General features: G+C 51.4%; 1 protein-coding gene across 1 annotated transcript; it reads left to right on the plus strand.

Moving 5' to 3' along the window:
• The first annotated feature begins 699 nt into the window (after positions 1 to 699).
• On the plus strand, positions 700 to 23,174 carry Col9a3 (collagen type IX alpha 3 chain). The gene is made up of 32 exons (XM_028774117.1): positions 700 to 797; positions 1,343 to 1,411; positions 2,439 to 2,474; positions 2,962 to 3,033; positions 3,621 to 3,674; positions 4,669 to 4,704; positions 4,950 to 4,973; positions 5,203 to 5,256; positions 5,614 to 5,667; positions 5,976 to 6,017; positions 7,086 to 7,142; positions 7,610 to 7,663; positions 8,362 to 8,415; positions 8,713 to 8,766; positions 8,990 to 9,043; positions 9,512 to 9,565; positions 10,347 to 10,400; positions 11,177 to 11,230; positions 11,332 to 11,385; positions 11,901 to 11,945; positions 12,044 to 12,097; positions 12,507 to 12,560; positions 13,129 to 13,182; positions 13,298 to 13,369; positions 14,788 to 14,823; positions 16,107 to 16,151; positions 17,274 to 17,306; positions 17,491 to 17,637; positions 17,836 to 17,890; positions 18,478 to 18,660; positions 21,027 to 21,104; positions 22,594 to 23,174. The coding sequence occupies exons 1-32, from the start codon at positions 732 to 734 to the stop codon at positions 22,782 to 22,784; spliced, it is 2,043 nt and encodes a 680-aa protein (XP_028629950.1). The 5' UTR covers positions 700 to 731; the 3' UTR covers positions 22,785 to 23,174.
• Positions 23,175 to 23,266: the final 92 nt, after the last annotated feature.

Raw genomic sequence — 23,266 nt, forward strand, 5'->3', positions numbered from 1 at the left:
ATAATTCACACACATGAGGCAGAACACTCATACACATAACCTAGTGAAATAATCTGAAGAAGGGTTAAGGGATAGATTACTACCGGGGACCTGCTTCCAGGTCTTAACATTAGGTCCTTATCTCCTCCAACAGCCTTGAACTTCAGGCTGCCTCTTTTCTTCTTCCAGTTCATCTTGCTCCCTCCTGGTACAAGGGTGCAGCGTAAGAGGCTTTCCAGTAGTGACTGAAAAGAGCCGTCCAACACCTCCCGCACCAGAACCTGTTTCCAAGCTCTAGAGAAAGGGCTGGGGTGGCTAGCAAGAAGTGCTGGATTGTCACTATGCAGAATCCTTGGCATGTTAGGCTTTGGAAAAGGAGAGCTACCCACAGGGATCCTCCTGGGATTTGAGCAGCTTGGGTGTGCCCTTCTTAAAAGATGCCCTTCACTGTGGAGGTTCTTCCAGGAGAGGAGTGGGAGAAAAAGGAGTCTTTCTTGTGCGCTGAAAGGTGCGTGTGTAACGCGCGGTCCTGGGATAATTTTAACTCAAGAGGAGGGCCAGAAAATGTTGCTGGGTTTTTTCTTTCCAGCCCACGCGGCGCCCCGCCGGCTCAGGTGGGCCCGACTGAATGAGGGGCTTGTGCGCGGGTGGGGCGGGGCAGGGCGGGGCGCACAGCCTCGCGCCGCCCCCAGCCCCTCTCCCCACCCTGCTGCCCGGCGCTCGGCGCCAGCCGCTCAGAGCGCCTGCCAGCCATGACCGGAGCGCCTGCCCTAGCCCTGCTGCTGCTGGGGCAGCTCTTGACGGCCACCTCCGCGCAGGTGAGCGTGGACCCGCGGGTGCTTATGGGGTCGGGGATAGGGACGGACGTCGAACCGTACAGCCTGGGATAACTCAAGCCCCTTGGGCCAACTCCTGAGTCCCGTCGCCAAGGATCCTCGAGGACATCTGTGGCAGCCTCTTCGCCGCCTCGCTCCGGCTGGCGAGTTCTGGTGATGCAGCTGAGCCCCCACGGACACCAGGACATGTCAGCCATGATCCTGGGCTTCCACTTGTCTTCGCCCAACCGGGTCAGGCCGCTGCCAAGCCTGCCACCACTGCCACCACGCTCTGAACACACAATGTTGCCTTTGTTTCTGGAGACTCCCTGCGGGGCCGCAGCACAGCTACTCCTGGCGCAAAGGAGGATAAACTGCCTTGACGCCAGGCTTCAGCGCAGGAGACTTTGGGGTTTTTTAAGGAAGGCAGGGAGGGGGGGTCATGGGCCATTGTCACGGGCTCCAGAGTTTCTTGGGATGGGGAAGATGGGACGGGAGGGCTGACATGTTGGAAAAGAGGCCTACCTAATAACTTATCTCAATTTCAGAAAGTGGGACCTCGAGGCCCCCCTGGTCCCCAAGGGCCTCCTGGAAAGCCCGGCAAGGATGGCATCGATGTGAGTTGGGAGAGGAATGGGGAAGGCGCCCTGAGACTCCTGGCCTTGTGACCACAAACCTAAGGGGCTCCTCTGAGAGTTAGGGTGGCACAGGGTACCCCAGTAGAACTAAAAGGACCTCGCTCCTCTTTGGGGAAGATCCTGGGGTACAGATGACAGGGTGGTCCTTGTGAGCCTCGAGACGTATGTGCTCCTATATTTTAGGAGTGTGTAACGTGTTACTCTGGAGATGTTGGGTCTTGCTGGGGCTAAGAATAGAGCCAGTCTTGGAAGGACTGGGATCCAGCTTGACCTCAGAGATGGTGTCTTTGGGGTGTACTATCCATCCAGTTATGGTCTAAACAGTTTGGGGAGGTAACTGAAGTCTTGCAGCTCCACCATACCCTGCCCCATTATCTGGAGCGGAAGGCTTCTCATGGGGCCAGCCTCCAGTCACTCATGTGTTTCCCTAGGGACTCCATAGAAGGCTATGGGAAGCTTCACTAAGAATGCCCTGAGCTCTTCTCAGACTCCCAAGAGTCCCAGAACCTACCTCAGCTGTAATGGCCATAGGCTTCCTCACACTTGGGTGGCCTGGGACCTTACCCTCTGCTGTAGCTGAGCGCCCAGGCTCTGAGGCTCTTAAAGCCTCGTATGAAAGGTTAGCCACAGGCAGGTGTCCATGGAGGATAGAGCTGGAGAATGGATGACGAAGTGCCATTTCCCCAACAAATGGAGTCAAGAGGCTGCTTGGCCAGCCACAGCCGCTCTGTAAAGCTCTTAGGTTGGTGCAGGGGAACGATATGAAGTGTTTCATGGAGTGTACTATGCCACTGTGTTCCAAATGCTGTGTGGCTGAGCCGATTTCTAGATCATCCCATCCCTGGCTAGCTTGCAGAGGAGAAATCCTCAGGTATAGATGAGAGGATCTGGGGACCCCACAATGTCTCCACAGGCCGAGCATCGAGGACTGGATTGGGGAATGGCCTAGCTCTAGGGTGGATTTCCTGTTTTCAGGGCTTTTATGGGCTCACTTTCATTTCCGCAGGGAGAAGCTGGCCCTCCAGGTCTGCCTGGCCCTCCAGTAAGTGTCCCTGGTTGGAAAGGGAAGGGGTGGACCTGTCCTCACCTCTGAGGGGCTGTGTTGCCCTAGGAGAGGCTGGAGGGCAGAGCCTGGAAGGGGGGGTGGGGAGGGGAGCCTATGGGGCTCTGCTCAGTCTGGCTGGAAACTCTTTGTGCCAGCGTTCAGGCGAGCCAGAGATAGTAGAGCTCTGTAGTGTCTCCCCACTGTGCCTGTGTGGGCCCCTCACCTTGGCTGAAGCTCCTCAGCCGCTGACATTCCTGCGCAGTAACCCTGTTGGTCTTTCACTGGGGATGCTGGATCTGTTTGGTGAACATCCAGTTGATGCAATGGTACTGGGGCAGTCTTCCCAGGTTCCATCAGAGTGGTCGGGTGAGGAGCCATCACAGCTGGCTGATACCCAACACGGAGAGGACTTATCTTCCTCATTGGAGGCTAAAGCCTAGAGCTGAGTGCTTGTTGCATAACTCTGTCCTTCCCTCCCACCCAGGGACCCAAAGGGACCTCAGGGAAGCCAGGGAAGCCGGGAGAGGCAGGACTGCCAGGACTGCCTGGTGTGGATGTGAGTGTACCCTCCTCCTGCATCGCTGCCTCACCTCACCCCTGTCCCAGCCCAGCCAAGGGTCAGGCTGTCACTGCTCTCCTGCAGCTGGGTTTATTCAGTCAGGAAACCTTGTCTTGACACAAGTTGCAGAAGTTCCCAACGGGGGTCCCTGGCCTTCATCCCAGACTCTGCCAGCTCCTGGCTGAGACAGAACCAGTTTCCTGTAGTCTGCAGTCCCATCAGCTCTTGCTGATTCAAGAACAAGGGCCCATTGTCAGGCTTCCTGCCCCATGCTGGTCACACCAGTGTCCCTTGGAGCCCCCTGATGCCTTGATGGATAGTGATGTTGTCAAGGTCCTGGCTCCAGCACTGGCCAGCAGGACTTAGGACTGAGATGCTGGACCCATGTTTAGTCATCACGGGGCTTGCTAGCAGATTTTCCACATGCTGGTCCCACCCCCACTCCCAGAGCTTTGAGTGCACCGTGTGTACTGGTCTGTGCCCCTGGGTTCATAGTTAAGAGTCTGTGGCTCGTTCTTCCTGTGGAACGGCATGTGCTTCTCATTTGGTGGCTTCTTGAGCCCACCCTCTGCCTCCCTCTCCAGGGTCTGACAGGGAGGGATGGACCCGCAGGACCGAAAGGTGCCCCTGGAGAACGGGTAAGTATCTCAGTTCCAGTGGCTGCAGTCCAGAGGTTAGGTTCCCAGGTGGCTCACAAGGCCATCAGGGTAGAAGTTCTGTGGATGGTGTCCATGGCTGTACTTGCTGGGCCTTGTCCCATTGTTCTACTTTGGGGGTCGGGGATGGTGAGTGCACAGCTCCTGGATCCTCCTCCCCGAAAGCCCCACAGCTACGCCTGGTCAGAGTCATCTTGGCATTCAGAGCAGGCAGAGCTGTGTGGTGGTGGCAGGTATCCCTCTTCTCAGAACAGGAGGAGCTACTTCACATCCCTGAGTCCCATCATCTTCACAGAATCCCTCATTCCCTACCAAACTGGCTCTCTTTCCCCACTGTTCCTGAGGGCATAGCTGTGTCCACTATTCTCCTTCACCTCAGGAGAGGTTGTCGTGTGCACAAAACACCCCAGAGAGCAAGAAGGGTGGGCGGGGCACAAGGACAGAGCTAGCATGAGGACTCAGATGTGTGGAACACCTGAGTGAAAGCAGCTAACTGGAGGCCAGCCGGACTGCTACTTGCTTATCCTGGGATGGGGGGGGGGAAGCAGTCTGGGGGACACTGTGACTATAGTGTAAGCACCAGCAGGTACCTACTTCTTGGCAAGCCAGTCGTTTCAGACCTGACTACCAAGCTGGTAGTTTTCTCACATAAACAGAGGCCTAAAGTCTCAGGAACTCATAGTAGGCTAGTGTTGGAAGGGAGGCTGGGGTCCTTAACCATGTAGCTCATACCCACCCTTGTGCCTTGTCTTTCCTATTGGGTCTGCCTACCCACTAGCAACTTTCTTGGCCTGTGCTTTTCCTCCATACTCACTCTCTAGGACAGCAGAACCTTGAATGGCCTCTGTTCTCTGTAGAGGTTTTTTTCCTGATTCCCCACTTTGACAGAGTTATGACTTAGGCTCCAAAGGAAAGAAAGTGCAGACAAGGCCCGAGTTTCTTCCCTGTGTACTCTGACCCTTGTTTTTCTTTTCAGGGAAGTCTAGGACCCCCAGGGCCACCAGGACTTGGGGTAAGTACCATCTTCTCCTCCCTGTGGGGTTTTTATTGTGGTGTGGCATCCCTGGGGTCCCTTGCAGCCTCTCCCTATGGCCTGGGTTCTGGCCTGAACTCCTGGAGCTTTATCTGGGCTATGACCTCTGTGTTAGTGAGGGTGGTTCTCCTAAATCAGGTACCCCATTTTCCCTGGACCCCTACCCACCGTGCCTTGTGGGAGTCAGGGCCTACCTATGTTCTGACCTTATTCTCGCTTTGTAGGGCAAAGGCCTCCCTGGACCTCCTGTGAGTATTTATCACCCTATGGCCCCTCCTGAGTGTGTACATTCCCAGCGCAGCTCTCACTGAAGCCCATTTTCTCTAGGATAGCCCAGATCATGGCGGAGTGGTCTTTTTAGGGAACATTCTGACTACTTCACATATGGAGTCCTAGCTTTTCAAAGGGCTGATAGGACTGGTGGGATTCCCCCATTCAGGGTCACAGATTACCTTTCCTCTTTTTTACCTCCTTCAGGGAGAGGCAGGAGTGAGTGGCCTCCCAGGTGGGATTGGTCTACGTGGCCCCCCGGTGAGTGACTACTCCCTGTACCTCTAACTGCATGGATGCATGTGGTCTCCATACCACACTTAACCAGAGACTCCCTGTTCCTCCTCCTAGTTACCTTCTCCCTGCCCCTTCCCTCTTCCTGTGCACCCTCTCCTCACTTTTCCTTGGCACCCCAACCTCCCTGACCTGGTGGGTTTCCTGACTGGCAGAAGACCAGGCAGAGAGCCACCCATGATTCAGGGTGGCAGACAGACAGATACTGGCATGGCTTCATCCAGGGAGGATTAAAGGGAGCTGTAGTGTCCTCTACTTTGGTGGAAGCTGGTGACCTCACTCAGTGGGGCACACGCTCTACTCTGAGTACTAAATCCTCTGTAGGGACCCTCTGGACTCCCAGGCCTGCCTGGCCCCCCAGGACCTCCTGGACCTCCTGTAAGTACTGGAGGGGACTCTGTCAGGCATCCTAGACGAACTGGGCTGGGCCCCACCCTAATCCCTGCCCAGGCTTTGTGCCATTCCTCAGAAGCAGGTGGGAGACAGGAACTGCTACAGCATTCAAGGTCACCTTGTCCCAAGGATAGATGATTTCTATTGTCACCCACACCACAGATGGGTCAGCAGTGCCTGGCACTGGCCACTAGGGAGGGAGATTTGGGAATTTCAAGCCCCCTGTTAGATTATAGTCAAGGACAGAGTGTGAGAGGTTGGGTACACACCAGCTACCTCTTTGTATGTTGAAGGGAAACCCCGGAGTCCTCCCTGAAGGTGCTACTGATCTGCAGGTATGCATTTGTGGTGATTATGGGGGAGTTATGGGATGCTCCTGCTTTGGAGGACAAGTCTTGCCTGAGGCCGCTGCTTGGCAGAGGTGGAGGAGTGAGTGTGTGTGTGTGTGTGTGGGGGGGTGTCTTCCAAGATAGCATTTCTATTCCTAGAGGGACCTGCTTACTCAGCAAGAAGGCCTGAGAGGGAGCCCTGAGCTCTGCAGAAGGCTCCAGGCATAAGCCTGGCCTCACTGTCTACATCTGCATTGTCCCTAACAAAGCTACTAGCCACAGGGAGGCGACACTGAGTCAGTACAGATCCCTCAGGTGGCAACGCTGCTTCCTGCAGAGCCACCTCTTAGCTGCTCTCAGTCGTAGGTGGTAAGTAGCTACTGCACTGGGTGACTAACAGGCCAGGTCTGTTGCAAGAGGTTTCTAGTTCCCGAGAGAGAGTTTGTGTCAGGTTCCATCCCCATCTGGATGCAGTCTCATTTAACATCGATGGCCATCTGTCCACTGTTCTTCACCCCTTCTCGGCATCCCTGGCATTTCTCCAGAAGAGGAAAGGAGAGTTAAAGTAGGGTTCTTCTAAATGAGTCCAGTGTTGAGCCTCTGGGATGGGCTGGTGGGTAGAAGTCGACAGTTCCACTAAGCAGCCAGGCTAGACTTGGCCAGTTCAGTGTGAAGCGAAATCTCCATCGGTTTCCCAGAGTATGGTGTGGGATATGCCATCAAACTAGAGATTAGCACCATTGGTTGAGTTCATGTGGCAACCCTCCTAACAGCCACCAGGTGCCTGGTGGTCACAAGATGAAGGCTCCTCTGTGGAGCCCCAGCCAGTATGTAAATAGCTGCTTTGAGCCTGAGCCTGTCTGTAGAGAAGTCTGCTGTTTGGGAAGGTGACTGGCTGCCATCCAAATCTCTGTAGTCACCTCACGCCCAGCACTGAATGGGGCCCTGTTTAGGCTTGTCTCCATCATTGGAGAGATGGTCTGTCACAGTTCTCCTACACCCTACTGCTGGTCTCTCTCAGGATCCTGCCTCATTTGTCCTGGAAGGTTCTGATCCTTCTGCTTTTTCTGACAGTGTCCCGCCATCTGCCCTCCAGGCCCTCCGGGACCCCCAGGAATGCCGGGATTCAAGGTGAGCAGCAGGTACCTGTGGGTGATAGGCTGAGCTTAGTCTCCACTGACAAGAAGTCGTTGGGTCCCCACGGGCTATGTATGCAGTTAGAGCTTTTACAGAGTCTGAGCCTAGACTCAGCATTGTCAGTGGGGGACAGAATTGTCCACCAACTTGTCCTGTCTTCTCGACCCCGGTGACACACTGGAAGCTGTTGTGACCAGGTTAGGCCTGGCCTAAGAGATCAGAGGAGGCAGACACAGATAGGAGACAAGGCTGATCCTAACCCTATTTCTCTTAGGGCCCTTGGGAAGCATAGTCACAAACCCTCTTGGGCCTCAGTTTCCCTGTCTGGTTCCAGGCCTTGAACTCTGAATGACATGCAGTTCTCACTGACTGGGCTGCATAGACCTTGATTCTTCGTAGGCAGATGGGGGAAGGGAGTCATGCATGGGTCTGCAGACTATGACTTCTGTGTATGTTTTCAGGGGCCTACTGGCTACAAAGGTGAACAAGGAGAAGTTGGCAAAGATGGTGAGAAGGTAAAAAACACTGTCCACGTGTGGTTAACTGACCTAAAAATGGCGACCATGGTAGGGGCGGTGGTGGGGGGAAGGGTCTGGAACCTCATGTGCTTGTTCTAGGTAGGTACCTGTGCCGATATTTCCTCAGTGGGGCCTGGCTAGTCAGAGCTGGTGACCTGGAACCTTTCATGTAAACAAATCCCTCTCTCCCCTACCTGACCTCATGTGGAAACTTCTGGGATGCCGAGGGTCCCTGAGGACACTTGGCTCTGGGCCTAAAGTGTTCATAGAAGCCTCTGTCACTCTCAACCAGCGCCACTATCCTAGAAGGCCCCTGCCTGACCTTACTGCATGCTGGGAAGAGGTCTGTGATACCCTTCTGATGGCAGGAGTGGCTGAACCCACACTGTTGGATGTACAGACTGCTAAGTGTAGAGTAGGCATTTCCCCCATTTGACCAGGAGATGCCTAGGAAGACCTGGGGGCCTTGCTTGAACAGAGACCCCTGACCCTCCCTGGCAGTGGTGAGGTCACCATGATTTATGTAGCCTTTTTACAGCTATAGGCAATTATCCCCTACCTCATTCAACCTCCATGGCTCAGCTCTAAAGGTAGAGGGGTGTCTATCTTGGTTCGGGCTCACGGGAGGGACCAGTGGGCAGTGGAAAGATGCTAAACTAGGATGAACTATCTAACTACTGATTTCTCTGTTGTAGGGTAGTCCTGGTCCCCCTGGGCCTCCTGGAATCCCAGGAACTGTGGGGCTACAGGTAAGGCTAGTGAGGAACCAGGGTGGTAAGGTGGAGGCCCCTTTGACGGTCACCCTAAGGGAAGCTAGTTTAGACTTCAGGCAGGGACAGTTAACAGAAAGTGGTATGTATGTGACCCTTGAGGGTCACATCCAGGCTGACACTAAGGCTAGTGTTGCTCCCTCCAAAGGCCTTAGCTGATGTCTGGCACTTTTAGGAACAATAACAAAACCTTGGGGGTCTCAGAGTCCAGAGTTATGGTGGCTATTCAGGTAGATGTGCTGTGTGGCCCCTGTAGCTCTGGTTCTGTCCCATCAGGGCCCACGAGGATTACGAGGACTTCCAGGGCCACTCGGGCCCCCTGGGGACCGGGTAAGTGCTGTTGGCTCCATGGGAGGGGGGGGGCTGTGGATCCACTGAGGCCAACCCTGATAATTGGGTGCCCGGAATGGTTCTGTTCAGGCTTAAGATAAAAGAGCCTCAGCAGCCAGCATCACAAAAGCTCTTCCTAGCTGGCAACTTGAGGCTGTGCTGGAGCTTCCTTCTGGGTGTCTGTTCCTATGAGAGGACTTCATATGCCTTCTTTCCTTTACAGGGTCCCATTGGGTTTCGGGGCCCCCCTGGAATTCCAGGAGCACCTGGAAAAGTGGTATGTATGTATCTAGGCTGGAAGGTGGACTTCACACCAGCCAAGACTCTCTGACCCCTCGACCTTACCATCCTGGTTCACATACATGCCACCCTTTGTCCCACTGGGCTGTGCCTACTGTCCCAGGATGTACTGTCCATAGATACATGGGGGACTCGAGACATAGCAAGGGGTGGTATACCTACGAGGTTCAGGGCACACAACAATGTGGCATGCTGGTGACAGGCAGCTAGAGCATGGAGCATCCAGCCTGCACGGGAGATCTGTCTCCTTTGTTATCTAGATATGAGCTGAGGGCAGTGGTGGCATGTCACTGTCCCATGTGACCTTCAGCAACAGGAGGCTGCCCTATGACCAGGTCTAGAGATCTAAGCCAGGCAAACCCTGGAGGGGCTTCCATCAAGACCCACAGCTTTTCTGCCTTCTCTGTGTCATTAACCCTGTCCTTACCCCCTTGTTATTTTTTAGGGTGACAGGGGTGAAAGGGGACCAGAAGGGTTCCGTGGCCCTAAGGGTGACATGGTAAGTGAGAGGATTCCCTGGACCTTTCTGTGAAGAGCCTGATCTAACTTCTATAGATAGGAGTGGAGGATACTTAGAGGGCCCCCTGCCAGGGGTATGGAGGCTCTCTCTCTATGCTATGCCCTATCCTGGAAGGCATATACGCTGATAGAAATGAGGCCTGGATCTGAAAGACTCTGGCCCACTCTCTGCCCCCTACAAACACCTAAAGCTCATATTGAAGACTTTGGGCCCCTCCAGAGCAGCCAGCCATGAAGAGCTCTGAGCAGAGGCTGGGGAATGGACCACAGAGCACAAATCCTGGCTCTAGTCCAGCCCCAGAGTGGGCTGGCACCATTGCCAGGCCTGGGTGCTAGGCAGACGTTTTCTTCCTGTACTTCACTGTCTCAAACTGCCCTGCTACAGATGGAGGCTCTGCAGTGAGGCATGGAGACAGGAGCTAAGTAGACACCCAAGTTTCTCCTTAACAGAAGTGGCTATCACCAAACCTTTGCCTCTGGCAGCCTCCAAACCTCTCCTTCCCCACCCAAGACAATTGGCTGAGCAGTGCCACAGTGCACACAACTCCTAAGATTGCCCCATGCCTCAAGAGGCCCTGGTGGTGGATCCTATCTCTATGGGTTGGGATGAGCCATGATACTCGCCCCAGAGGAAGCACGCAGTACACATTATGTACCAAAAGCTGGGCCTCTGTGGCTGAGCCTGTGGGGATACGGTGAGGCAGGATGGGATGTTTCTTGGGGTCTCAACTGCAGCTGCTTCTGTCCCATGTTTCCTTTAGGGCAGGCCTGGTCCCAAAGGAATCCCTGGAGTGGCTGGGCCAGGCGGAGAACCAGTGAGTATCTCAGACATATGCAGGGTCTAGTGTTGTGCTGTGGCCATACAAACTGCCCTCAGCGTTTCTCTTGGCTGAGCTATCGCCATTTGTAACTATTCTCCTTAGGTTCTCTTTCCACAGTCCCTTTCATTCACAGAGCCCTGCTTCACAGGTGTGTGACCTATGATAGGTCATGGATCCTACTCAAAAGTCCCTGTGTTGTATATAGTCTAATCTTCCAATACCTCCTTGCCGTTCAAACCACTGTGATTCTTAAGCTCCAAGAAGCACCAGCACCCCCCAGCACTCTCAACAACTCTCAGAAACCTATAGCAGCACCTAGCAGCCCCAGAAACCCACAGCCTCCCCAGAAGCTTCCAATACCTCCAGCAATTCCCACAAATCTACAGTAGTGCCTGCCAGCTCCCAGCAGCCTTAGAGACCACTGCACCCCACAGTATCTCTCATCTCCCTTTTGCTCCAGCCTGAAGTTCTGCAGCTGCCGAACTCCTACAGAAATTAGCAGTCTAAAATCAGACCCCTGACCCTGAGAAGAAAGGGTGATAGTTGGGGCCAGCAAACACAGATGGCTATACTGAGGGTCCTGAACATCATCCTGTCTGCGTACTCCCTTGCAAGGTCTCTGAGGGTGGTGTATAGCCACCTAGCCAGGAAAACACAGCCACTGTCAGGGACTCAAGAGACATTTTTAGTGTAGAGGGTAAGGAAGAAGTTTTTCAGGGGGACAAGGTGTTTCTCTGTCTGAAGGGCCTAACGTCGTCCCTTGTCCTTAGGGCATGCCCGGCAAGGATGGCAAAGATGGTGTGCCGGGACTTGATGGTGAGAAGGTCGGTGCCTGACCAGATGCTTGCTGGGAGGAGGTGGAGGAGTTCAGCTTCCCAAGGCCTCAGCATCATTTGGCCTCATACCCTACTCACTATCCTTGCAGGGAGAGGCTGGTCGAAATGGTGCCCCAGGAGAGAAAGGCCCCAATGGGCTGCCGGTGAGTGCCCAAGCTAGGTAGGTTAGTTGCTCTGGGGTTAGCTTATGCAATTGTCCTAGGAGTGGATCTACTGGGATCTGGCATAGCCCTGGTGCTAGAACTCAGGGATCTACTTTAGCATATCAGTACTCTCACCTGTGGGACACATGGAAATGAGCCTGTGTTTATCCTGGACATTGTGGGGTCACCCCAAGGACACTGCCTGGGAGTGCTCGCAGGGAGACTGTGAGTCAGCTTTACCCCTGGGGTCAGCTTTACCCTTTGGGAGCACTCTGCCTGGCCTATGCACACTGCCCGTGTGGACACTATGCAGCTGCACTGTGAACATTCTCTACATGTATGTCCTCTGTGGGCTCAGTGCTCTTGCCTCTGAATCTGGCTCCCAGCCCTGACCCTAACCCTAGCACTATCCCTAACCCAAACTCCAGCCTTGACCCAGACTGTTATCTTGACTTCAACTCTGAACCTGACCAGGCCCTTATCTTGACCCTGACCTCTGATCCCTGTTCTGGCAGGGTCTCCCTGGACGAGCAGGGTCCAAAGGCGAGAAGGGAGAACCGGTAAGTGACTGCTTTCCTCCAGAGACAGGAGGAACAGCATGCAGTGCTGTGTGGGAGATGGAGGGGACATAGTATTCACTGTCTCTTCACTTGTATAGGGTAGAACTGGGGAGCTGGGCGAGGCTGGCCCCTCTGGAGAGCCAGGTATCCCTGTGAGTATCCACAACCCTTCCCTATGTGTACATAAGAGGATCTTGCCCCTCCCTTTCCTCCTCCCCTGTGTGGACACAAGGACTAGACCCCTCCCGTGTGTGTACAGGGAAAACCTTCCCACTCTACATATGTTCAGGGCTACCTTGCTCCCTCCCTATGTGTACACAGGGAGCCTGCCCTTTCCCTGTTGTATATGGAGACTGCCTTGTCTATGTAACCTGGGGACCTATCCTTCCCCACACTGCATACAGAGGAACTCTGTCCTTCCTTCTATGTGTTATGTGTGGACTCTGCCTCCTTTCTATATGTGTACATAGGGACTCTGCTCTGTCCATATGTACACAGATTCCTTGCCCCTTCTCATATATGTCAAAGGGGATCCTGACCTCACCTTTTCTTCCCTTACAGGGAGATGTTGGTGTTCCGGGCGAGCGTGGCGAGGCTGGTCACAGGGGCTCAGTGGTGAGTAGGAGGACACAGACCCTTGGGAAGCTCACAGAAACATAGTTCATGGGCAGGAAGGGGTAGCACTTTGGATATATAAATGGGTCAATTCCCCAAAGCCTGGGAATGGTAGGAGATGGGTGAATCTGGCTTTCTTTATCCCTCACCCTCTGGAATAATGGTACCATGTTAGGCTACCCTAGCCTCAGATTCTTTATGCTACAGTGCAGCTGAGACCCTGGCAAATATAGATGGAAATTTTCTTGTACTATAACCTGTGAAGTCAACCTTCTCTAAGGTCCCGTGGAAGGCACTGGGCACCTGATACTCAGCTAACCAGACAATTTAGGTATAGACTATGTAAGCCCTGAGATCCGTTCCCCACACTTAATTGTCCTGGAACATGTCTATGCTTGTGCCTCCAAACCTAGCAACTTAGAGAGATGGCTGGCTGAAGACTTGTTCACTGTCCACTCAGCCTCACCTCCCATGGAGGCACAGCTGGGCACAGTGGGCCACAAAGACTTCTAGAACCTCCAAGAACTCACTGGATCTCACAATATCTACTCATATCTTGGTCTTTTAGGGGGCCCTTGGCCCACAAGGCCCTCCTGGGGCTCCTGGCATCCGTGGCTTCCAGGTGGGTAAAGTTGGAGTAAAGTTTGAACCATTGAGTCCTGGTTGGCTGGGAAGAGGAGTAATCCTGTCTGAATTCTTCTGGGTGCTGACTAATTGGGATCTTATCCAATTCACAGGGCCAAAAAGGCAACATAGGAGACCCTGGCCTTCCAGGCCCCCAAGGTCTACGGGGAGATGTGGGTGACCGGGTAAGGGTCCTTCTCTTGTACCTCCCTGCTCCAACCAGTTTACATAGACCCAAGCCAGCAGCAGCCCACTCCTTCTCATGTGGGCGGCAGGGATAGTAGCACCGACTCTGTGGATAGGTGCCTTTGATTTCTTGCTCGTTCTCTTGGTGTTCTTGGGCAAGAAGGGATCTAGGATCCTCACGGCTCGATCGCAAGCCCTGCATGCAGGCCTAGAAGAACAAGTAACTGGGGTGAGGGGAGAAGTGGAACTTGAGGCTCTAGGTCCTGGGCTGCAGTTGGGTGTGAGCTCAGACCTGAGTGACCCCAGGATTTCAAACACGTAACTTTCCGAGACTCTCGGCTGATGGTCCTACAGCAGCCAGTGACATTGGCGTTCTGCAGCGACAGGGTCCAGGGGAGTTGTGGCTTACTCAGGTCCTCACTGGTTAGTAGATAAAGCCTGGGGTCCCCTGGGTGGAGTCTGGGAGTCTGGTCTCGGACCGAGACCATACATCAGATCTTTAGGGGCTTTGTGATTGCTTTCTTGATCCCCACTTGACAAGGACAAAGCACTCTTCAAACGTGTGCATGCAACCATTGGAGGCTCTAGGGTACCTCTACAGACACAGGGAGCCACATAAACCAGCACCACACAGCAGGGACAGTGGGTGCTTTATTAGCCTCTAGTCAGGAAATTCCAAAGGTTAGGGAATTTGCCAATAGCTCTGAGGGCTCTAAACTAGTAGAGGGGAAAGCTTGGTAGTAGCAGTGATGATGTCTGCTCCAGTCCCAGCAGCGAGGAGACACTTTCCTGGCTTTCTCTTCTTTGGATAGCTCTTGCCTTTGCTTTCACATTTAGTTTTCTTTTTTAAAAAAGATTTATTTATTTTAATCTTATGTGTATGATGCTTACCCACATGGATGTATGTGTACCATATGTATACAAGAACCCAGGGATGTCAGAGGGCATGTCAGTCCCCGGAACTAGAGTTACACATGGATATGAGCCGCCTGATGCAATGCTGAGAACCAACCTCAGGTTCTCTACGAGAGTGGTGCTCTCTCTGTCTGTCTCTGTCTGTCTCTGTCTCTGTCTCTCTCTTGGATGTGTGTGTGTGTGTGTGTGTGTGTGTAAGGGGGGGGAAATCACAGACAACAGTAGCTGATTTAAAGAACTCACTGTCCACTGAATGATAAGCAGCTGCTGTCCAGGGAAAACTAACCCTTGTGGGGCATGGATGGCTGTATACTGCTGTTATCTATGGACTTGGGTTTGGTAATTGGGGCTGGGGTGCTGTTTCTAAGACCCCTGCCATAGGAGAAATTTCTATACCTACTGTAGGTGGGATTCCTGCCTCCACTATGCAGGGCTGTGACCCCACCCTCTCACCCATGGGATTCCCAGGGTTCCCCTAATCCAGAACCTTCTCTCTGCCTAGGGTCCAGGAGGTGCCACAGGCCCTAAGGGAGACCAGGTGAGAATCCAGTGCATGGTCAGGTCAGCGCTAGGCCACCTGGCTGTGGGTTTACTTTCAAAACTCTTGAGAGGCTTCTTCATCTCTTACTTCCATTTTGCTCCTGTTCCTCCATCACTGCTTAGCACAGCCCTGGGTGTCAGCAGGGACACAGTCAGCTGCTTTACTGGGTACACGTTGTAAAAAAATTCAACCTGTTTTTCCTTTCCAGCCACTTAGTTCCCAACAATAACGACTCTGAGACAAATTATTTATTATTATATGTGTTTGCCACAAGCTTTGGCTCATTCCCTGTCTAGCTCTTAACTTATTTAACCCAAACTATTCTATGTCTACCACTTGGTTAGTTACCTCTCTCCAGTCCAGGCCTGCTTCTTTCTTTGAGTTTCCTGAGAATTTCCCTTGAATTTCTCTTTATTCTCTCTTGAGTTAAACTACCTGCTGGTTTACACACACACCACACTTCCATCTCAATCTTCCTTTTATTTCCCAGAATCCTCTCTCTCCCTGGAGGTGTCCCACCTCCTATTTCCTGCTCCAGCTCATTGGCCATTAGCATTTTTTATTGACAGGTGATGCTTATAAGAGATTCTCTCTACGACAAGTAGTTGTCCAGATGATCACTATATGGCCCAGGTGAAAAAAGCTACCGCTGAGCCAGGTGGTGGTGGAGCACACCTTTAATCCCAGCACTTGGGAGGCAGAGGCAGGTGGATTTCTGAGTTTGAGGCCAGCCTGGTCTACAGAGTGAGTTCCAGGACAGCCAGGGCTACACAGAGAAACCAAAAATAAATAAATAAATAAATAAATAAATAAATAAATAAGCTACTGCTGACTAGGGAAGCTGGGTTTGGTGAAAGGGGTGAAGTTTGGGCTCTAAGACTTACGTTGTAAAAGCAGATTAGAGCTGTATGGCTTCTCTCTGAGGCCCTTTCCTTCCTGAAGCAGTTCAGAGGGTGGACTGTGGCTGCTGCCATCCATCCTCACAGGGACTGCTTCCTCCTCTCTGAGTGATCTGGAGCTTCTCCATCTAAAACCATCAAGGCGCTACTAGCAAGAGAGCCTCACTGTGCAAATAAGTGTAGTCCTTACGGATGGTGGCTCTGGGGTTCTTGCATTGCTTTGGGAGCTCCTCATGGATGGTGGCTCTGGGGTTCTTGCGTTGCTTTGGGAGTTCCATCTAGTACAGGATCCTGGCCTGGACTCTGGCCTCAGTCTTAGAATCAGTAATAAATAGACAGGTGGGGAGGAAAACATTGGTGACATTAGTGTGTCATCCCCAGGGCATTGCTGGTTCTGATGGTCTTCCAGGGGACAAAGGAGAGCTGGTGAGTATGTCTGAGCCCCTTACTGTGAACTGAGAGCCACCTGGCCAGTTTGGGTGGTAACTGTCCCATAGATGAGGTATCTGAGGATGATCGGTAAGATATGAATAACACCCACTATGTGCCCAGGCCTTGCCATCCCATTTTGTGGTAGGGGAGAGTGGGGTCCAGGAGACACAGGCAGTGTGATTCTGTGCTGAGGTGTAGGATTCTCTGGAAACCTTGTCACATTCTGCCTAGGAAGGTTGCCTTGCTTGAATCAGCTACTGCAGAGGTCTAAGCAGAGAAAACTCCACTTTTATAGAGCTAGAGGTTGGGCCTGTTACAAAACAGAACCCTGACTGAGTCCCACTCACAGCTCTCCTGAAGGCAGCCTTGGGTCTCAGACGGGAAGCCCTTTCTGACTTCAAGGTGGTTCTGTAGTGATGTCTTTCCTTTATGTCCAAATGACACTGAGCCTAACTCCAGGGATCTTCCTTTTAGGTAGTAGCCATTGGCCATAGTAAACCTCTTATGCGTTTAACGAAAATAATCCCAGTTGATTGTTCTTTATCTTGGCAAATTCTTGACAGAGCCTCAGAATCAGCCCTACCTGATCACCCTTAAACTGATAGACTGGTTGGCAGGGGCTATGTGGGACAGAGCCCCTGCCAGCTACAAACATCTATGTGGTGCCAGTTACCATAATGGTGAGCCAATGGGGACTTCACCATCCATCCTTTCCTGCCTCAGCTGTGGATAGCTCACAGTATCGAGCAGGGCCAATAGCTGGGCCCAATCAATCCACTTACACACTTGGGGCTGATCGAAAGGAGGAGACTCCAGCTAGGGAAAGGCCCAGAATCACAGGGCAGAGGTGTTCGACTCAGCATTTATGACACCACAGCAAAGAGACTGGAAGTGAGACATTCAGGTGTAAGTGCAAGTTCCATGCGGCCACTGAAGTCAAACTTTAGGGGAAAGAGGTATAAAAACTGCGTTGGTAGGCGAGAGAAAAGAATGTCCTTGGCAATGTGTCTGTGTGTGAGGCACTTGAGTGCTGTCTTCCACTGAGCATGTGCCAGGTCAGCTTTTAGCACTACTTCCACACACCCCATAGTTGATGCATTCACCTCTTCTTCACAGGGTCCTAATGGCCCCGTTGGACAAAAAGGAGAGGTGAGTACATACCAGATACTTTGACAACATATCCAAGGAGCCCATAGGCTCCCATCCACCTCTGGGCGGGTGGGTGCCTTGTAAGGTACTGCCTAGATCTGAGATGTGGTGGCCAATCATTCCTGAGGTCCAGGACTTTCCCAGGTCAGCTCATTCTGACCCCCTTCCTCTCGTTTTCCTGTAGTCTGGCAGCCGAGGGGAACTGGGCCCCAAAGGCATCCAGGGCCCTAATGGCACCAGTGGAGTCCAGGGTGTACCTGGTCCCCCAGGTCCACTGGGCCTCCAAGGCGTGCAGGGTGTCCCAGGCATCACAGGGAAGCCTGGAGTTCCGGTACGTAGCTTTTTCTTTCTTTTGTGGGTTTTAGGCTTGTGCTGGTTTGATCATGGCTGGTTTTTTTTTTTTTGTTTTTGTTTTGTTTTTGTTTGTTTTGTTTGTGAACTATCAGTTGTTTGGGGAGTGAGGTGCTGGGTAGGTCAGGGCTACTGGTGCACTGCCCCACCTGCTGATGAACCTGGGTCTGACTTTCAGGGCAAGGAAGCCAGTGAACAGCGCATCAGGGAGCTATGTGGGGGGATGATCAGTGGTGAGTCTCCTGTGTATACCATGCCCCTCACACTGTTCTCTCTACCTTACCTGTCCTCTGACCTCAAGGAGGGCTACCCTCTTCCCAGCTCTTGACACAATGCAGAGTACTCAGAGAAGCCCCAACTAACTACTTAGGGTAACAATAACAAGGAAGAACCCGGGTGGTGGTGGTGGCAAATGCCTTTAATCCCAGTACTTGAGAGGCAGAGGCAGGCAGATCCCTGAGTTGGAAGCCAGCCTGGTCTGCAGAGTTCCAGGACAGCCAGGGCTACACAGAGAAACCCTGTCTCAAAAAACAACAACAACAACAAAAACAAAAACCAATTACAAGGAAGAAACCACTGTGCCCTTTGTCTGGGAGGGACTCTTCCCCAAGTGGCTTTGAACTTCTCATTCCAACTGTGAGGTCCAAGAGAAGGGGGCCCCCCTGTCGCCCCTGGCATACTTTACAACAGATAAAATAATCATTTTTGGTCAGTAAGTAAAAATTCCCTTCTGACAGAGAGCTGGCTATATTGTACTTTGCATGAAGATGTTTTGGTAATCCTCTCTGACATATGTGCTTGACACTCTGTTTTCCAAAAGAGCAAATTGCACAGTTAGCTGCGCACTTGAGGAAGCCCTTAGCACCAGGCTCCATTGGCAGACCTGGTCCAGCTGGCCCCCCAGGCCCTCCAGGCCCTCCAGGCTCCATTGGCCACCCTGGTGCTCGGGGTCCCCCTGGATACCGTGGTCCCACCGGGGAACTAGGAGATCCTGGACCAAGAGGTAAGTAGTTGACTCAAGCAAGACCTGGTCATGATGCTGTCTCGGGCATATGAGTAAACCCTAGTTTTCTGCAGCACTGAACAGCACAGTCCTGCCCTTTTGTGCTAAGATAACGTCCTCCTGAGGTCCAGGGAAGAGAGGACTCGAGAACAGTCAAGTTCAATGTCACCTGAATGAGAGATTGCCATTTCTGCCCTTGATTCACCTCATGCTCATGAGACCTGAGAGCAACACCCCTGTCTACATGGCTCACCTAGAAATGCTATAAAGATGCAGTCATCAATCTGGTTATACCACATATACACTAGGACTCATTCAGGGAGAGGGCTGGGCCTCTGTGCTTTTGGGGGCAGCACAGATCATTTCTTACCATTCTGTGGGACACACGGAACCTTTAACGTGATATATTGTTTTCAAATACCACCAGAACAAAATTTATTTAGGTTGTAAGCATGAAATAATAGGAACCCACTTCCACTCTGGAGCCCAGACTTTAATGAAGGCTTGTGGCATGTGACAGTGTCAGGTGCAAACAGTTAAAACAGCTAATTTAACTGTATTTAAGATGATATGAGTCAGGTCAGACCTCATTTCTTGTCTGCTGATGTCATAGCTACTGGCACAAGCTATGGACAGCTGGCTGGAAGACAGCGGGAGCATCAGACACAAACTGGGGTTTTTTGATGCCCTACTATGTGAACTGATGGGCACCAGCCTTTTCCAAAGCCTGTTGTAATTCATATATTTTAAAATGCAGACTTCTCAAGCCTCATGCTGCCTTGATGACAAGTTTGAAGCCCCTGATTCCACCTGGTTCTGACTAATTGGCTAATAGCTTCCTGCTTCCCAAAAGTAGCTTTAAAAAAAAGAATCTGTATGGGAAGCAATTGCAGGCAATGATTCTCTTGAGTCCCTCTTCAAGGTTAAATTTTAAAACTTTGGTACGAGAATGGACTTGGTATAATTTGCACATCATTTTCACCTGTTTTTAAAATCCTTGGAGATTGAGGAATTTCAACACTAGAGAGCAAACATGGAGGATTCATCTTGTCTCAGTGCAGTGTCTGTCCCAAATCAACTTTCCAACAGCTCTTTTCTCTACCACTCCTCTAGAGTGTGGCCTTTGTAGGCAGCCTGTGCCATCTGGTGTTATGTGAGTGACTGCCATTTTAAAAAATGTATAGGATTTCCAAACGGGCATCTGAATTCCTTCTAGGCTGAAAATAAAACTTAGAGCATTATGTGCCTGTAAAGATCCTCTGAGGTAACCAGTTTGACACTAAAAGCCATGACAAGGATACAGAGGTTCTAGGAAACCTGCTGGGATGGCCATGCAAACCTGTTTTCCATTTGAAGGTGGGTGTGCCACACTGTCCATTCTGTGTGAGGTACTGGGTGTCTGTTTTTCAGTGTGCAACAGGATGCCATGACCCCACTGTGGAGAACATACATGTATGATTAGACCTTCTCAAACACCAAGCACAGGCCATGGTCATTGCTGTACTGAGACCTCCTTGGAAGCACAGTGTTGAATTGAGATCCAACACATGGAAGCAGTGAGCTGTCAGAAGGCATTAAAGCTCACACACTTCAGCAGCCTCTCCAGGCCACTGGCAACTGCAGACAGCACCACTCCTAACAGCAACAGAGTATAATAGTTCAACAAGTAGCAATGGCCTTAGACTTGAACCACAATCATACCTGCATGTGTCATTGTCCTAGAGAGACATCAGAAAACCATCCTAGCTGTACCTGTGTCATTGGAGGTTGTTTGTTTTTAACTTTTGCTGTTCTTGAGGTGCTGGGAATTTGAGGTCAGGCCTCATGCATATGAGGCAAGTGCTCTGTCATAGAGCAGTCGTCCCAGCCCTGTGTAACCATAACTAGACCAAAACAGAGGTGAAGGAATTGAAGAACACTTACGGGATATTTAAAACCACTGTAGCGCCTGATGTGATCCCAGCACTTGAAAGACTGAGGCAGGAGAATTACTGTGAGTTGGAAGTCAGCATGGGCTGCATAGTGAGCTACAGGCCTGGACCACAGACTGAGACTTTGTCTCAATAAAAATAAGCCCTGAGTCCAAACACATACTGAAAACATTAACACCAAATAACATGATTGCTTCAGAGGCATAAATATTTCCCCCAAAGTGATTTTTGGAGGTAAGGGTGGTATCAGCTGATGTGTTAGGGATGCAGGCGTGCTAGCTCTGGTCAGACTTCCACTAAGCTGCACTTTGGTGAACAGCCTCACTTCAGGAAATGCTTAAAAAAAACCAGCAAGCTCTGTGGAAACAAGATGGGAAATGCCATCACTGTGGGTGGGCATCTGCTCTTACTGGCCTGTTCATTTCCTCATTGCAGGGGCCCAGGGTGACAGAGGAGACAAAGGAGCAACAGGTGTAGGGCTGGACGGGCCTGCTGGGGACCAGGGCTACCAAGGTAGGCACTGTCATTACACAGTTCTGGGGAAGGGCTGGAAATGTTTTTCATTTGGCAAAGCATTAAGGACCTGGTTAGGAACTGCTTCTATAATCTCTTTAGTATGTAAAAAATAATTTTTCTGTATCTAGCTTCAGCTAAGCAGGTTTGGTTAAGTTGTATCTTACTAAATATACCGTCTGTTCCAGAAAATTATCTTTGTCTTAATTGAACATATATACATTGAATGATTTATTTTTACTTCATGTATGTGTGAGCCTATCTGTGCGCCTATGCGCGCACACGTATGCATGCACACATGTACCACAGCACACACTAAGAGATTAGAGGAAAACTTTGTGGAGCCAGTTCCCTTCTACTTTTACATGGGCCCTGGACATTAAATTCGAGTTACCAGGCGAGTGAGTACTTCTACCTACTGAGTCATCTTGATGGTCATGTTTCAATGTCTTGATGTAAAACCCGAATGCTTTGGGCTAAGTGTGGTGGTACATACTTGTAATTTCAGCACTGAGGAGGCAGAGGTAGGATGAATTTATGTCACCTGCAGGACCACTGAGGAATTTCATCTGCACCTGTGTATCTCAGGGAACAGTGCTCTCTGGGTTCCTCTAGCCAGACACAGGGGCAGATGTGAAGCACAACCCCTCTCCTTTGTAAAGTGCCCCCATCTCATAAGGCTCACAAGGTGTACCCTTCCTCCTCTGTGAGGTGTAGTACCCTCCCTTCATGAGGTACACAGCCTCTCTCCCAGAGGCATTCCTTCTCTTTGAGGCACCCCTGCCTCTTTATTTGCTCTCATGACTGTCCTGCTAGCAATCCCAGGCTGTAGTCTACCTGTGTGGCCTAAAGTATTCCCTCTAAGCTGACATTCCCAGATGTTTGTGGCATCTCATGTTGAATGGCTATGGCCCACTACCCCTACGTAAAACTCTGTAACTTCTTTCCAGGCTGCCTGCCAACAACAAATATGTTCTTTAAAAAAAAAAAAAAAAAAAAAAAAAAAAGATGTACTTATATATTTTATGTATGTGGGTGTTTTTGTCTGCATGTACATCCTTCTATCAGAAAAGGCCATCGGATTCCATAAGAGTTACATGAGACCACAGTTATACCACGTGGGTGCCGGGAATTGAACTCAGGACCTCAGGAAGAGCAGCAGTGGTTTTAACTGCCAAACCATCTCTCCAGCCCCTCCTAACATGCTCTTGACATGCACCTCACAAGTCCTTCTGAGACCAGAGTGTACTGAATCTTTAGGACACACACTCTTTGTGACTAGCCTGGCCTTAGCTGTACCTGCCCACCTCCTACCCAGCCAACTATCTTTCCCCTTCTCTTTTGGGCTCTGGGCCTGAGCTCTTCATCTCTGACTTCTTGTACTGTTCAGAAGCAAGCCACTAGAGAGAATCTTCCAAGTAGACTGTGAATGGCTGCTATTGTGAGGTTCTTGTGGCCTCTAACTAACTGGTATTCTCCTGGTTTCTAGGGCCTCAAGGTGTGCCTGGCATCAGCAAAGATGGTCGAGATGGTGCTCATGGTGAGCCTGGCCTTCCTGGTGATCCTGGCCTTCCTGGAGCTGCTGGTGCTCAGGGAACCCCAGGGATTTGCGACACCTCAGCCTGCCAAGGAGCTGTGTTAGGAGGTGGTGGGGAAAAGTCGGGTCCTCGGAGCTCATAAACAAGGACTTCAGTAGGAAATGACTGACAGAGCACTCCAGCAGGCAGCAGGGGTGAGCGCTGTGGCCATGGACAGGAAAGGACAGTGGCTGGCTGCGGTCGGCTAGTCCTTCCTGGCCTGCTTCCTGGCCCCAAGAGCATCCACTGGCGCCACTGTCACTGTCCCATCTTCAGGATTTATGGCAGCCATTCATCTGTGACAGCATACCTCAAACACAGGCCTTAGGGATGGAGACTTTAAACCCAGCATCTGGGAGGGATGGCGCTATCTAAGAGGTTTTTTTTTTTTTTGTACAATTCTATGAGATAAAAACACTCAAGAGACTTGTTTACATAACATTTATATAAAGCCTATGATAGACTACCAATAAAGCGATCTTCTAGCCCTTCAGATCAGTACTGGCTACAGTGTGATGAAGGAAAGAAGCTTAACATTGGCTTCACCTGCTTTTTACTGCAAACTGAGTATCTCTGACACCCAGT

Source organism: Grammomys surdaster, unplaced genomic scaffold, assembly GCF_004785775.1.
Source record: "Grammomys surdaster isolate TR1022 unplaced genomic scaffold, NIH_TR_1.0 238, whole genome shotgun sequence".
In the NCBI taxonomy this organism is placed as follows: domain Eukaryota; kingdom Metazoa; phylum Chordata; class Mammalia; order Rodentia; family Muridae; genus Grammomys; species Grammomys surdaster.